The sequence below is a fragment of the Oncorhynchus mykiss genome, chromosome 32 (genome assembly GCF_013265735.2).
Source record: "Oncorhynchus mykiss isolate Arlee chromosome 32, USDA_OmykA_1.1, whole genome shotgun sequence".
Taxonomy (NCBI): Eukaryota; Metazoa; Chordata; class Actinopteri; order Salmoniformes; family Salmonidae; genus Oncorhynchus; species Oncorhynchus mykiss.
This window is the reverse complement of record NC_050572.1, coordinates 17,394,171-17,410,099: the sequence shown is the minus strand read 5'-3', so window position 1 is coordinate 17,410,099 and position 15,929 is coordinate 17,394,171. Positions and strand designations below refer to the sequence as shown.

General features: G+C 46.2%; 1 protein-coding gene across 2 annotated transcripts in view; it reads right to left on the bottom strand.

The window, feature by feature from the left end:
• Positions 1 to 15,929, bottom strand: part of pex1 (peroxisomal biogenesis factor 1) — a 28,159-nt gene that overhangs the window by 11,413 nt on the left and 817 nt on the right. For both annotated transcript variants that reach the window (XR_005041296.1, XM_036970970.1), the window contains exons 4-18: positions 15,566 to 15,680; positions 14,563 to 15,311; positions 14,284 to 14,403; positions 14,005 to 14,128; positions 12,283 to 12,395; positions 12,086 to 12,171; positions 11,551 to 11,683; positions 11,215 to 11,311; positions 10,954 to 11,124; positions 10,677 to 10,831; positions 3,080 to 3,266; positions 1,885 to 2,051; positions 1,426 to 1,560; positions 1,016 to 1,080; positions 780 to 922 (exon numbers count right to left, since the gene is read on the bottom strand). Coding sequence is in view for 1 of the 2 variants with exons in the window: in XM_036970970.1 (XP_036826865.1) it covers positions 780 to 922; positions 1,016 to 1,080; positions 1,426 to 1,560; positions 1,885 to 2,051; positions 3,080 to 3,266; positions 10,677 to 10,831; positions 10,954 to 11,124; positions 11,215 to 11,311; positions 11,551 to 11,683; positions 12,086 to 12,171; positions 12,283 to 12,395; positions 14,005 to 14,128; positions 14,284 to 14,403; positions 14,563 to 15,311; positions 15,566 to 15,680 (2,560 nt within the window). In the remaining variant the exon portion in view is untranslated. The remainder of the gene's footprint in view (positions 1 to 779; positions 923 to 1,015; positions 1,081 to 1,425; positions 1,561 to 1,884; positions 2,052 to 3,079; positions 3,267 to 10,676; positions 10,832 to 10,953; positions 11,125 to 11,214; positions 11,312 to 11,550; positions 11,684 to 12,085; positions 12,172 to 12,282; positions 12,396 to 14,004; positions 14,129 to 14,283; positions 14,404 to 14,562; positions 15,312 to 15,565; positions 15,681 to 15,929) is intronic.

Genomic DNA, 15,929 nt, shown 5'->3' with positions numbered 1-15,929 from the left:
GCTGTCCTGATATCCAGAAGCTCTTTGTCTAATCCGAGGTGAGTGATCGCTGTCCTGATATCCAGAACCTCATTGTCTAATCCGAGGTGAGTGATCTCTGTCCTGATATCCAGAAGCTCTTTGTCTAATCCGAGGTGAGTGATCGCTGTCCTGATATCCAGAAGCTCTTTGTCTAATCCGAGGTGAGTGATCGCTGTCCTGATATCCAGAAGCTCTTTGTCTAATCCGAGGTGAGTGATCACTGTCCTGATATCCAGAAGCTCTTTGTCTAATCCGAGGTGAGTGATCGCTGTCCTGATATCCAGAAGCTCTTTGTCTAATCCGAGATGAGTGATCGCTGTCCTGATATCTAGAAGCTCTTTTCTGACGTAAAATACGGTTGCAGAAACATTATGTACAAAGAACTTACAAATATCGCGAAAAACCCCACATAATAACACAATTGGTTAGGAGACTAAACCGGTGGCCATCTCCTCCGGTGCCATCTTGGAAATCGGGTACTAACCCTGTGTAGGGACTGGGATAGATCGGGTACTAACCCTGTGTAGGGACTGGGATAGATAGGGTGCTAACCCTGGGTGATGTGTCCCCTGTGTAGGGACTGGGATAGATCGGGTACTAACCCTGGGTGCTGCGTGCCCTGTTAATTTGTCTAAATATATAAAAAATGAAAGTATATCATAAAACTAAATCAAGCCGACTAAGCAAAGCCTACTGAAATGTATGTTAAACATATGACAGCAGTGTCTGTTCTAGATGCCGCCGTCCTCTCTCCGTACCCTGTAGTCCCTCCACCCCATCCAGCTGGGTCAGTAGCTGGTTGACCACCCGGTCAGTGACCCCGGTGTTGTCGTGACCCCTCCTGGGTGCCAAGGAGTCAAACTCATCAAAGAACAGGATGCAGGGCTTAGCAGCCTGGGCTCTGCAGGGGAACAGAAACACATAGTATAGGTTAACACTACACCAGCACCGTTTGTGGCTATGGTTACACTATTGTGTAGCAAAGTGCACACACCTCTGGAAGACGTCTCTGATAGCCTGCTCACTGGCTCCAATGTACTTGCTGAGGAGTTCGGGACCCTGAAAACAGTATTAAAAACACACTCATATGCGACTCAATGAAACCATGCAACAATAAGTTCCCAGTGTAAACGCTCACCATGTATTCTTGTATTAGAACGTATTTCAATCAATCAAATGTATTTCTAAAGCCCTTTTTATATCAGCAGATCTCTCAAAGTGCTGTACAGAAACCCGGCCTTTAAGCATTTATATATCTAGTCACCGATACTGGGGCAGTGAACACAAATGGCACCCTATTCACTACATAGTGCACTACTACCCTATGGTCCCTGGTCAAAAGTAGTGCACTATATAGGCAATAGGGTGCGATTTGAGACGGGTCCTGGTACATTTCAAACCCACCTTGATACTGATGAAGTTCATCCCACTCTCCTTGGCCACGGCACCAGCCAGCAGGGTTTTCCCAGTGCCTGGAGCGCCGTACAGCAGAAGTCCTGAGCGCTGCCGGATGGGAAGGCTGGAGAAGAGCACCGGATACTGGAACATACAAAGACTGACATGAGTGGGAGATGGGCGACTATCCAATAACACACCAAGTACCTCATATCAAATTCTATAGGCGAACAGCTCCACCAAAGCTCTGAGACAAGGTTCTACAGCAGCACCAATTAATGGATTCATCAAACCTGTCCTGTATACTGTATAACCTGGGTAAGTAATTGAGAAACATTTTTGTGGTACAATAACAACCTGGTCTTCCTGTGAGATTTGTACTGACCTGATCCCAGATCATAGTCACGCTCACTATAGGAGTTAGCAAGACAACACACACAGATCTGGGACCAGGCTAGAGATATTCACCTTGGCCGGTAGCAGGATGGTGTCCATGAGTAACTGGCGTACTTGATGCAGTCCCCCTACCCTCTCAAGGCCTGCACCACTGGGGCTCTGCAGCTGAGCCCCCCACAGAGTGGGAGGGGTGAAGCCCTTCAGAGCCTGCACAAAATCCCTCCATGACAGACACACTCCTGGGACGAGGAGAAGACACAGACAGAGTATACAACGTTACAATAAGGACTGATTCTCATTTCAATGGACAACCAAGTACAGTACTCTATTACTGTAGTCATTGCATGTGATAACCATGTGTTGTTCATTTTGTCTTAGTGGTTTGTGATTGAAGTTGGGAGATGTGTGTTATGGTTTTGGTGTGACTGAAATATCTATAGCTTTTGTTTACTAATTCAAGGTCATTTTTAGGAATCGGAAGGATGCCACAAACAGAGAATTTTATATTTGGACCAAAAGCTAGTAGGATAGATAGATTGGGTACTAACCCTGGGTGCTGTGTCCCCTGTGTAGGGAATGGGATAGATAGGGTACTAACCCTGGGAGCTGTGTCCCCTGTGTAGGGAATGGGATTGATAGGGTACTAACCCTGGGCGTTGTGTCCCCTGTGTAGAGATTGGGATATATTTTTATTTATTTATTTAACCAGGCAAGTTGACTGAGAACACATTCTCATTTACAGCAATGACCTGGGGAATAGTTACAGGGGAGAGGAGGGGGATGCATGAGCCAATTGTAAGCTGGGGATGATTAGGGACAGCATGGGAATTTAGCCAGGACACCAGGGTTAACACCCCTACTCTTACGATAAGTGCCATGGGATCTTTCATGACCTCAGAGAGTCAGGACACCCGTTTAATATCCCATCCGAAAGACGGCACCCTACACAGGGCAATGTCCCCAGTCACTGCCCTGAGGCATCCCCTGTGTAGGGACTGGAATAGATAGGTTACTAACCCTGGGTGCTGCGTGCCCTGTGTAGGGACTGGAATAGATAGGTTACCAACCCTGGGTGCTGCGTGCCCTGTGTAGGGACTGGAATAGATAGGTTACTAACCCTGGGTGCTGCGTGCCCTGTGTAGGGACTGGAATAGATAGGTTACTAACCCTGGGTGCTGCGTGCCCTGTGTAGGGACTGGAATAGATAGGTTACCAACCCTGGGTGCTGCGTGCCCTGTGTAGGGACTGGAATAGATAGGTTACCAACCCTGGGTGCTGCGTGCCCTGTGTAGGGCGTTGGCATGGATGGCCCTCTCTAGCAGCAGGGCCAGGTCACGGGGCAGGTAGCCCTCTGTTTCCTTGGCAATAATCCCCAGGTCGAGCGTGTGTAGGGTCTCCTTGGATACAGCAGTCTTACTGAGGATCAGACAGCGCAGGATCTCTCCTCTCTGGGCCTGACAGGCAGACAACACAGTCACAATACATATCAAATCTAATCTCATTTTACTTGTCACATTCTTCATAAACATCAGGTGTTGACTAACAGTGAAATGCTTACTTACAGGTCCTTTTCCAGAAAAGATCAAAAATAAAAATGGTACGCTGACAGATGGTCCACATTGACTGTTTACAGATGGTCCACATTGACTGTTTACAGATGGTCCACATTGACTGTTTACAGATGGTCCACATTGACTGTTTACAGATGGTCCACATTGACTGTTTACAGATGGTCCACATTGACTGTTTACAGATGGTCCACATTGACTGTTTACAGATGGTCCACATTAACCGTCTGGCAGAATTATTATCACAAAGGTCAAGATGACGCCTTTGCACAAATTACTCGACAGTCACAAAGCGAGACATAACTATGTAATACACATTATTAGAAAGATACATGTAGCAACAAAGACGCTGTCCATGTAGCAACAAAGACACTGTCCACGTAGCAACAAAGACACTGTCCTGTCCACGTAGCAACAAAGACACTGTCCTGTCCACGTAGCAACAAATACACTGTCCTGTCCATGTAGCAACAAAGACACTGTCCACGTAGCAACAAAGACACTGTCCTGTCCACGTAGCAACAAAGACACTGTCCACGTAGCAACAAAGACACTGTCCTGTCCACGTAGCAACAAAGACACTGTCCACGTAGCAACAAAGACGCTGTCCTGTCCACGTAGCAACAAAGACACTGTCCTGTCCACGTAGCAACAAAGACACTGTCCACGTAGCAACAAAGACACTGTCCTGTCCACGTAGCAACAAAGACACTGTCCTGTCCACGTAGCAACAAAGACACTGTCCTGTCCATGTAGCAACAAAGACACTGTTCACGTAGCAACAAAGACACTGTCCTGTCCACGTAGCAACAAAGACACTGTCCTGTCCACGTAGCAACAAAGACACTGTCCTGTCCATGTAGCAACAAAGACACTGTCCTGTCCACGTAGCAACAAAGACACTGTCCTGTCCACGTAGCAACAAAGACACTGTCCTGTCCACGTAGCAACAAAGACACTGTCCTGTCCACGTAGCAACAAAGACACTGTCCTGTCCACGTAGCAACAAAGACACTGTCCTGTCCATGTAGCAACAAAGACACTGTCCTGTCCATGTAGCAACAAAGACACTGTCCTGTCCACGTAGCAACAAAGACACTGTCCTGTCCATGTAGCAACAAAGACACTGTCCTGTCCACGTAGCAACAAAGACACTGTCCTGTCCATGTAGCAACAAATACACTGTCCTGTCCATGTAGCAACAAAGACACTGTCCACGTAGCAACAAATACACTGTCCTGTCCACGTAGCAACAAAGACACTGTCCTGTCCATGTAGCAACAAAGACACTGTCCACGTAGCAACAAATACACTGTCCTGTCCACGTAGCAACAAAGACACTGTCCTGTCCACGTAGCAACAAATACACTGTCCTGTCCACGTAGCAACAAATACACTGTCCTGTCCATGTAGCAACAAAGACACTGTCCTGTCCACGTAGCAACAAATACACTGTCCTGTCCATGTAGCAACAAAGACACTGTCCACGTAGCAACAAAGACACTGTCCACGTAGCAACAAATACACTGTCCTGTCCACGTAGCAACAAAGACACTGTCCTGTCCATGTAGCAACAAAGACACTGTCCACGTAGCAACAAATACACTGTCCTGTCCACGTAGCAACAAAGACACTGTCCTGTCCACGTAGCAACAAATACACTGTCCACGTAGCGACAAATACATTGTCCTGTCCACGTAGCAACAAAGACACTGTCCTGTCCATGTAGCAACAAATACACTGTCCTGTCCACGTAGCAACAAATACACTGTCCTGTCCATGTAGCAACAAAGACACTGTCCTGTCCACGTAGCAACAAATACACTGTCCTGTCCATGTAGCAACAAAGACACTGTCCACGTAGCAACAAAGACACTGTCCACGTAGCAACAAAGACACTGTCCTGTCCATGTAGCAACAAAGACACTGTCCTGTCCACGTAGCAACAAAGACACTGTCCTGTCCACGTAGCAACAAAGACACTGTCCTGTCCATGTAGCAACAAAGACACTGTCCTGTCCACGTAGCAACAAAGACACTGTCCTGTCCACGTAGCAACAAAGACACTGTCCTGTCCATGTAGCAACAAATACACTGTCCTGTCCATGTAGCAACAAAGACACTGTCCACGTAGCAACAAATACACTGTCCTGTCCACGTAGCAACAAAGACACTGTCCTGTCCATGTAGCAACAAAGACACTGTCCACGTAGCAACAAATACACTGTCCTGTCCACGTAGCAACAAAGACACTGTCCTGTCCACGTAGCAACAAATACACTGTCCACGTAGCAACAAATACACTGTCCTGTCCACGTAGCAACAAAGACACTGTCCTGTCCATGTAGCAACAAATACACTGTCCTGTCCACGTAGCAACAAATACACTGTCCTGTCCATGTAGCAACAAAGACACTGTCCTGTCCACGTAGCAACAAATACACTGTCCTGTCCATGTAGCAACAAAGACACTGTCCACGTAGCAACAAAGACACTGTCCACGTAGCAACAAATACACTGTCCTGTCCACGTAGCAACAAAGACACTGTCCTGTCCATGTAGCAACAAAGACACTGTCCTGTCCATGTAGCAACAAAGACACTGTCCTGTCCATGTAGCAACAAAGACACTGTCCTGTCCATGTAGCAACAAAGACACTGTCCACGTAGCAACAAATACACTGTCCTGTCCACGTAGCAACAAATACACTGTCCTGTCCATGTAGCAACAAATACACTGTCCTGTCCATGTAGCAACAAAGACACTGTCCACGTAGCAACAAATACACTGTCCTGTCCACGTAGCAACAAAGACACTGTCCTGTCCATGTAGCAACAAAGACACTGTCCACGTAGCAACAAATACACTGTCCTGTCCACATAGCAACAAATACACTGTCCTGTCCATGTAGCAACAAAGACACTGTCCACGTAGCAACAAATACACTGTCCACGTAGCAACAAATACACTGTCCTGTCCACGTAGCAACAAATACACTGTCCTGTCCACGTAGCAACAAAGACACTGTCCTGTCCATGTAGCAACAGAGACACTGTCCACGTAGCAACAAATACACTGTCCTGTCCACGTAGCAACAAATACACTGTCCTGTCCACTTAGCAACAAAGACACTGTCCACGTAGCAACAAATACACTGTCCTGTCCACGTAGCAACAAATACACTGTCCTGTCCATGTAGCAACAAAGACACTGTCCATGTAGCAACAAATACACTGTCCTGTCCACGTAGCAACAAAGACACTGTCCTGTCCACGTAGCAACAAAGACACTGTCCTGTCCATGTAGCAACAAATACACTGTCCTGTCCATGTAGCAACAAATACACTGTCCTGTCCATGTAGCGACAAAGACACTGTCCTGTCCATGTAGAAACAAATACACTGTCCTGTCCATGTAGCAACAAAGACACTGTCCTGTCCATGTAGCAACAAATACACTGTCCTGTCCATGTAGCAACAAAGACACTGTCCACGTAGCAACAAATACACTGTCCACGTAGCAACAAATACACTGTCCTGTCCACGTAGCAACAAATACACTGTCCTGTCCACGTAGCAACAAATACACTGTCCTGTCCACTTAGCAACAAATACACTGTCCTGTCCACTTAGAAACAAAGACACTGTCCACGTAGCAACAAATACACTGTCCTGTCCACGTAGCAACAAATACACTGTCCTGTCCACGTAGCCACAAATACACTGTCCTGTCCATGTAGCAACAAATACACTGTCCTGTCCATGTAGCAACAAAGACACTGTCCACGTAGCAACAAATACACTGTCCACGTAGCAACAAAGACACTGTCCTGTCCATGTAGCAACAGAGACACTGTCCACGTAGCAACAAATACACTGTCCTGTCCACGTAGCAACAAATACACTGTCCTGTCCATGTAGCAACAAAGACACTGTCCACGTAGCAACAAATACACTGTCCTGTCCACGTAGCAACAAATACACTGTCCTGTCCATGTAGCAACAAAGACACTGTCCATGTAGCAACAAATACACTGTCCTGTCCACGTAGCAACAAAGACACTGTCCTGTCCACATAGCAACAAAGACACTGTCCTGTCCATGTAGCAACAAAGACACTGTCCTGTCCATGTAGCAACAAATACACTGTCCTGTCCATGTAGCGACAAAGACACTGTCCTGTCCATGTAGCAACAAAGACACTGTCCACGTAGCAACAAATACACCGTCCTGTCCACGTAGCAACAAATACACTGTCCTGTCCACGTAGCAACAAATACACTGTCCTGTCCACGTAGCAACAAATACACTGTCCTGTCCATGTAGCAACAAATACACTGTCCTGTCCATGTAGCAACAAAGACACTGTCCACGTAGCAACAAATACACTGTCCTGTCCACGTAGCAACAAATACACTGTCCTGTCCATGTAGCAACAGAGACACTGTCCACGTAGCAACAAATACACTGTCCTGTCCACGTAGCAACAAATACACTGTCCTGTCCACGTAGCAACAAAGACACTGTCCTGTCCACGTAGCAACAAATACACTGTCCTGTCCATGTAGCAACAAAGACACTGTCCTGTCCACGTAGCAACAAATACACTGTCCTGTCCATGAAGCAACAAAGACACTGTCCATGTAGCAACAAATACACTGTCCACGTAGCAACAAATACACTGTCCTGTCCACGTAGCAACAAATACACTGTCCTGTCCACGTAGCAACAAATACACTGTCCTGTCCACGTAGCAACAAATACACTGTCCTGTCCATGTAGCAACAAAGACACTGTCCATGTAGCAACAAATACACTGTCCTGTCCACGTAGCAACAAAGACACTGTCCTGTCCATGTAGCAACAAAGACACTGTCCTGTCCATGTAGCAACAAATACACTGTCCTGTCCATGTAGCAACAAAGACACTGTCCTGTCCATGTAGCAACAAAGACACTGTCCTGTCCATGTAGCAACAAAGACACTGTCCTGTCCATGTAGCAACAAAGACACTGTCCTGTCCATGTAGCAACAAAGACACAGTCCACGTAGCAACAAATACACTGTCCTGTCCACGTAGCAACAAAGACACTGTCCACGTAGCAACAAATACACTGTCCTGTCCACGTAGCAACAAATACACTGTCCTGTCCATGTAGCAACAGAGACACTGTCCACGTAGCAACAAATACACTGTCCTGTCCACGTAGCAACAAAGACACTGTCCACGTAGCAACAAATACACTGTCCTGTCCACGTAGCAACAAATACACTGTCCTGTCCATGTAGCAACAAAGACACTGTCCATGTAGCAACAAATACACTGTCCTGTCCACGTAGCAACAAATACACTGTCCTGTCCATGTAGCAACAAAGACACTGTCCATGTAGCAACAAATACACTGTCCTGTCCACGTAGCAACAAAGACACTGTCTTGTCCACGTAGCAACAAAGACACTGTCTTGTCCACGTAGCAACAAAGACACTGTCCTGTCCATGTAGCAACAAAGACACTGTCCTGTCCATGTAGCAACAAATACACTGTCCTGTCCATGTAGCAACAAAGACACTGTCCACATAGCAACAAATACACTGTCCTGTCCACGTAGCAACAAATACACTGTCCTGTCCATGTAGCAACAAAGACACTGTCCACGTAGCAACAAAGACACTGTCCACGTAGCAACAAATACACTGTCCTGTCCACGTAGCAACAAAGACACTGTCCTGTCCACGTAACAACAAATACACTGTCCTGTCCATGTAGCGACAAAGACACTGTCCTGTCCATGTAGCAACAAAGACACTGTCCACGTAGCAACAAATACACTGTCCTGTCCATGTAGCGACAAATACACAATCGTGTCCATGTAGCAACAAAGACACTGTCCACGTAGCAACAAATACACTGTCCTGTCCACGTAGCAACAAAGACACTGTCCATGTAGCAACAAAGACACTGTCCATGTAGCAACAAAGACACTGTCCATGTAGCAACAAAGACACTGTCCATGTAGCAACAGACACTGTCCTGTCCACGTAGCAACAAAGACACTGTCCATGTAGCAACAAAGACACTGTCCTGTCCATGTAGCGACAAAGACGCTGTCCATGTAGCGACAAAGACACTGTCCTGTCCATGTAGCGACAAAGACTCTGTCCTGTCCAGTCCATGTAGCGACAAAGACACTGTCCTGTCCATGTAGCGACAAAGACACTGTCCTGTCCATGTAGCGACAAAGACACTGTCCTGTCCATGTAGCGACAAAGACACTGTCCTGTCCATGTAGCGACAAAGACACTGTCCTGTCCATGTAGCGACAAAGACACTGTCCTGTCCATGTAGCGACAAAGACACTGTCCTGTCCATGTAGCGACAAAGACACTGTCCTGTCCATGTAGCGACAAAGACACTGTCCTGTCCATGAACGACAAAGACACGATCATGTCCATGAGCGACAAAGACACTGTCATGTCCATGAGCGACAAAGACACGATCATGTCCATGTAGCGACAAAGACACTGTCCTGTCCATGAACGACAAAGACACAATCATGTCCATGAACGACAAAGACACGATCATGTCCATGAGCGACAAAGACACTGTCATGTCCATGAGCGACAAAGACACGGTCATGTCCATGAACGACAAAGACACTGTCATGTCCATGAACGACAAAGACACAATCATGTCCATGAGCGACAAAGACACGATCATGTCCATGAACGACAAAGACACTGTCCTGTCCATGAACGACAAAGACACTGTCATGTCCATGAGCGACAAAGACACGGTCATGTCCATGAACGACAAAGACACTGTCCTGTCCATGAACAACAAAGACACGATCATGTCCATGAACGACAAAGACACGATCATGTCCATGAGCGACAAAGACACGATCATGTCCATGAACGACAAAGACACTGTCCTGTCCATGAACGACAAAGACACTATCATGTCCAAGAACGACAAAGACACGATCATGTCCATGAACGACAAAGACACGATCATGTCCATGAACGACAAAGACACGATCATGTCCATGAACGACAAAGACACTATCATGTCCAATAAATATTAATTCAGTTACTTCTTGCCACTTTGCTGGTAAGACAAAATAGATATTTCAGAGCATTAGCAACCAGCGCAAAGTCAAGCTGGATAAATGGATGTGGTTCCCAGATCTAGGTTTAGCTTATTCTCCCCCGATGCTAACCTGAGCCATTAGAGGTAGAAATGCTAAACTGACCCAAAATCAGCACAGAGGGGCAAATTGACCCTACCCCAGTTACCTGATCAGGAGGCTGGATGTGTATGAAGCCCTGGAGGAAGTGGGAGCCCTGCACCTCCCTGAGTGACGGGTGGAGGGAATGTTCACTGTGACTGCTGACAACCAGAGACACCAGGCTGGAGCGCACCACCACGTCATGTACCATGTCCCTTAGACCTGGACAACACACACAGGGAGGGGTCACAACACACACACAGATATTAGATGTCTATGAACAAGAAACACACACACACGGACGCGTATGCGGATATGGACACACAGTATGTGTAGTATCATACTCTGGGCAATGTGCAGCCTTAGCAGAGCCTCTGGTCCGTGTATATGTTCCGGTGAGGTCGGTGCCCCCATCACATGATCCAGGTCATCCAGCAGGACCACAGAGGGCTGTCTCCACACCGCCTGTTCAAAAACCTCTTCCAATATCTGCCTCACGGTCTCTGCTCTCTTCCCTGCAGAACATTATACAACAACACTGTATCATCATGGTCAAAAATAAACAAGTCACCACAGACACAATAAGTGAAAGGTCCAACTCCCACCTTTCAGCTTTTTGCAGTCAACCACCTCCACATGAGCATCCAGGTCCTCCATAGTTTTCCTACACAGAGCTCTGGAGAGTGCCGTCTTCCCACTTCCCTGTGAGGGAATACAAAACACACACTGGACAGTCACACCAATGCTCACAGTCCACAATCTGATTGAGTGGGTCACTACAGCTGGCAGTGGTATCCGTTTTAACCTACATATTAGCCCTTAATATCAAGATAAAACTGTTTTAACTCAATGTGATCTGACTTGGACATTCAGATCATGTCAGAATCAGTCCTGCTGATTTCTGGGAAAGATTGACAGGATGACATGAGGTCAGAGGATACCCTGGCCCCTGTGATGAGTAGGGCTCCGCCCCGGAGGCCCCGGCCGGTGGACACCAGCTCCCAGGAGAGAGGCCGTCCCATCAGGCTGTGGGAGAGGAAGTCAAACCCTGTCCTGATCAGCTCCTCCACACCACTGGGGACAGCACAAGAGGAGAACACAGGTCACATCATGGCAGGGCAGTGACACACTTTGGCCGCGCACCAGGCTGACTACATTGCAGATGCATGCCAGATCGCATTATGCCTGGATAGGGGTTTGACATGTCAACTAAGCAAATAATTTGATATGGCAGTCTGTTGCCCGACTGCGCAGTGGGATGATGTTACATTGCATCAACCAATGGTTGTGTGCCACGTCTGCAATGTAGTCGGCCTGGAACTCGACCAATATAAAAACAGCTACCATTAATCAACAATCAACCAAAAACATAAATCCTATACCGTTTGTGAGATGTTTAGTATAAAAAATCTATTTGGCTCACACAGCTATCACTTCAACAGGTTAATGTGTTCTGTAAGGAATCTGGTGGTTTACCCAAGACTGCTGAGAGAGGGTAGATCTTGATTAGGTGTCTCACCCATGGCTTTCATTGTAGACACAGTTACAGGTTCCCTGACAACCTAGACATCATGAGAAGGGGGGGGGGGGGGGACTCAATATTAGGAAGGTATTCTTAATGTTTTGTACACTCAGTGTATGAAGTCTGAGTTAGCAAAGCTTGTCACTAGTACCTGTATGTCTGTTTTCTGTATCACACATGGAGCCAACAGAAACAACTGGTCAGGCGCTTTACTCTCCGGCTCAGGTTCTGACTTCAACACAGTCAGAGCAAACTCCACCTTGCCTGAAGTGAGAAGATCAAGATTGTATTACATTTACAATGCACTCCATACACTTTGGATGAGGTTGAAGAACCTGCTGCCAACCATCACAGAGTGACTTATTCCCTCTGACATTTCTTGATTTTTATTATTTGTGTGCAGTGCCTTTAGACAGTATTCATACCCATTGACTTATTCCACATTGTTGTGTTCCAGCCTGAATTAAAAATGGATATAGATTTGTTTCTCACCCATCTACACAATGACAACATGAAAACATGTTTTTAGAAATGTTTGCAAATGTATTGATAATGAAATAAAGAAATATCATATCACATTACATTTCGCCGTGGTAATCAACTCCAGTGTAGACTTGACCTTGTGTTTTAGGTTATTGTCTTGCTGAAAGGTGAATTTGCCTCCCAGCGTCTGTTGGAAAGCAGACTGAACCAGGTTCTCCTCTAGGATTTTGCCTGTGCTTATAGCTCTATTCCGTTTCTTTTTATCCTAAAAAAAAGAAAACCCTAGTCCTTGCCGATGACAAGCAGACCCATAACATGCCACCACCATGTTTGAAAATATGAAGAGTGGCACTCAGTGATGTGTTGGATTTTCCCTGAACATATCACTTTGTAAAAAAGTACATTTATTTCTCACGTTTTTTTGCAGTATTACTTAAGTGCCTTGTTGCAAACAGGATGCATGTTTTGGATGATGTTTTATTCTGTACAGGCTTCCTTTTTTCACTCTGTCATTTAGGTTAGTACTATGGAGTAATTACAATGTTGTTGATTCATCCTCAGCTCTCATATCACAACCATTAAACTGTGTAACCATTTTAAAATCCCCATTGGCCTCATGGTGAAATCCCTGAGCAGTTTCCTTCCTCTCCGGCAACTGAGTTAGGAAGGACGCCTGTATCTTTGTAGTGACACACTATCCAAAGCCTAATTAATTACTTCACCATGCTCAAAGTGATATGCAGCATCTGATTTTTTTATTTTTACCCATCTACCAAGCGGTGCCCTTGTTTGCGAGGCATTGAAAAACCTCCATGGTCTTTGTGGTTGAATCGGTGCTTGAAATTCACTACTCGATTGATGAACCTTACAGATAATTGTATGTGTGGGATATAGAGATGAGGCAGTCATTCAAAAAATAATGTTAACCACTATTATTGAACACAGAATGAGACCATGCAACTTATTATTTGACTTAAGCTAATTTTTACTCCTTTATTTAGGCTTTCCATCACAAAGGGGTTGAAAACTTACTGACAAGACATTTCAGCTTTAAATTTGGAATTCATTTCAAAAAGGTTCTACAAACAAAATACCACTTTGACATTATGGGGTATTGTGTGAAGATCAGTGACACATAATCTAAATTAAACAACTTAAATTCAGACTATAACACTACAAAATGTGAAAAAGGTCAAGGGGTGTGAATACTTTCTGAAAACACTATTTGTTTGACATTTTACTGCACAGTTAGAAGCTAGTAACACAAACATTTCACTGCAGCCGCTATAACTTCTGCTAAAGTGGGTACATGACCAATAAACTTGGATTTTATTTTTATAGTGCACTATAAAGGGGACAGGGTGCCATTTGTGATGCAACCTATTTGTACCTTCAGTGGCAGGTAGGAAGATGGTGTTGGAGCGGCCGGTCAGACAGGCTAGTGGTTCGTGGCTCTGGGTGTGCAGCCAACCCAGGAAGGCAGTCTGAATCTCCACCTCACTCTCTGCTGCAGGCTAGGAGGACATCAGGGCAGGGGTCAAACAGCAACACGGAAAGTACAAGATTAGGCTGAATAGAACAGTAGAATGCATAGAATTGCGTATTCCAAATGTACCAATATGTCAAAGCTCTGGAGATATAACATGATGTAAAAATACATGTTACTCACCAGTGGTTGTAAAGGCTGCAGGTGGATACTGGTGGCTACTTTAGGAGTTGACTTGATTGGCCTGATTCTCACTGATGAGTGTGGGTTGATATGAAGACTAGTTTCCAGTGATTGTGGGATCTGAGAAAAACAACTGTATGAGGCATGGATACATATGAGCCTCAATATGAATACGTTAGGGCTGACAAACCTGTAAACCATGGGTAGAATGGGTCATTTGATTAGGCCTACATCGTGTCCAACTTGAGTTTAGACCATGGCTTCAGTACATGTACTCACCCAGACCCTTCCACTGTGGAGCTCTCCCTCTCTAGATGATCCCTGCTTCCCTTTCAGCCCCTCTGTAAGGTGACACACCACCTTGACTACAGTGGCATCCTCTTTTTCCTCCCCGTCTCCTGCCCCACCAGCACCACCTGGCTGGGGAGCACCACCAGCCCCGCCACTCTTCTTCTTTTCCATGGCCTGCTTAGCCCTCTCTCTCACCTCCTTGGGAGAGAGCACCTTGGACAGTAGGCCATACGTCACAGCTGGCTGGCCTCCATTGATATTACCTCCCATCTGCTGGCCCCAGGGCAGGATGTGGGCAACCCCATGGGTGTCACTCAGAGGGCCAGGAGACACGGGCGGTGCTCTGCACACTCTGAAGACTGAGTCACTGAGGAGGGCAGGGATGGTGGGGATGGGTGGAGTCTCTCTCACAGGGTCACAGTTCCCTGTTAGCATGTACCTGACCAGGCTCTTTATGTCTGCTATCCCGCCCCACTGCCGGGGGCTCTGGAGGGCAGCAGCGTTAGGATGTTGTTCTACAGGGAGTCCAGTCCCCTGAACGCTGAACTCCTGAGAGGACCTGGAGGAGGGTGAGAGGTCAAAGTTCGGCTGTCTGTGGAGGGGCATGTTCTGATTGGATAAGGATGATCCAAAAGGAGCGCAGGAGAGGTCCTCACTTCCAGCACGGATTTTAGGAGAGACGTGTAGCTCTGTGAACTGCTCTAATCGACCGTACGGCACAGTTGGGGTGAGTGAAGCTGCAGAAGAAGAAGAGTATGAACGATAGTATGACATCAACTGCAGAGGAGGCTGGTGGGAGGAGCTATAGGAGGACTGCTCATTGTAATGGCCAGAAATTACATTCCATAAATTACAATGAGCTTGTCGTCCTCCTATAGCTCCTCCAATCAGCTTCCTCTGATCAACTGTTTCTTTGGTCATAACATAGGAGCTGGTGAGTTCATAGCTGTTAGATGTTGAGAAAATATAAAAAGTGAAAATCAGTGCTGACCGATTCTGATGTAGATGACTGTTCTCTGGTCCACCCACACAGGAAACACTGCATCAGGAAACACCACTCTAATCTGATCCAGGAGCTGCTGCTCCAGCTCTGCACTGTGGAGCTCCTGAGAACAAGACATGGTTAAATATTTGCCCATCCCAGACTGTACATTTACGAACCATATTGACAGTTGCTCTTCAATGTTGAATTTGCTTTGACAGCAAAGGATCAAAAATAGCCTGGGTAGCTTCTGTTGCATGACAACGACAAAGGAGTTGAATGAAGAATAAACCCACAGGCAACACTCCCAGGTTATACTAAAACCATACGGTACTAAATGTTTCTGATGGGTGAGCTTGCCTATTGCACAATA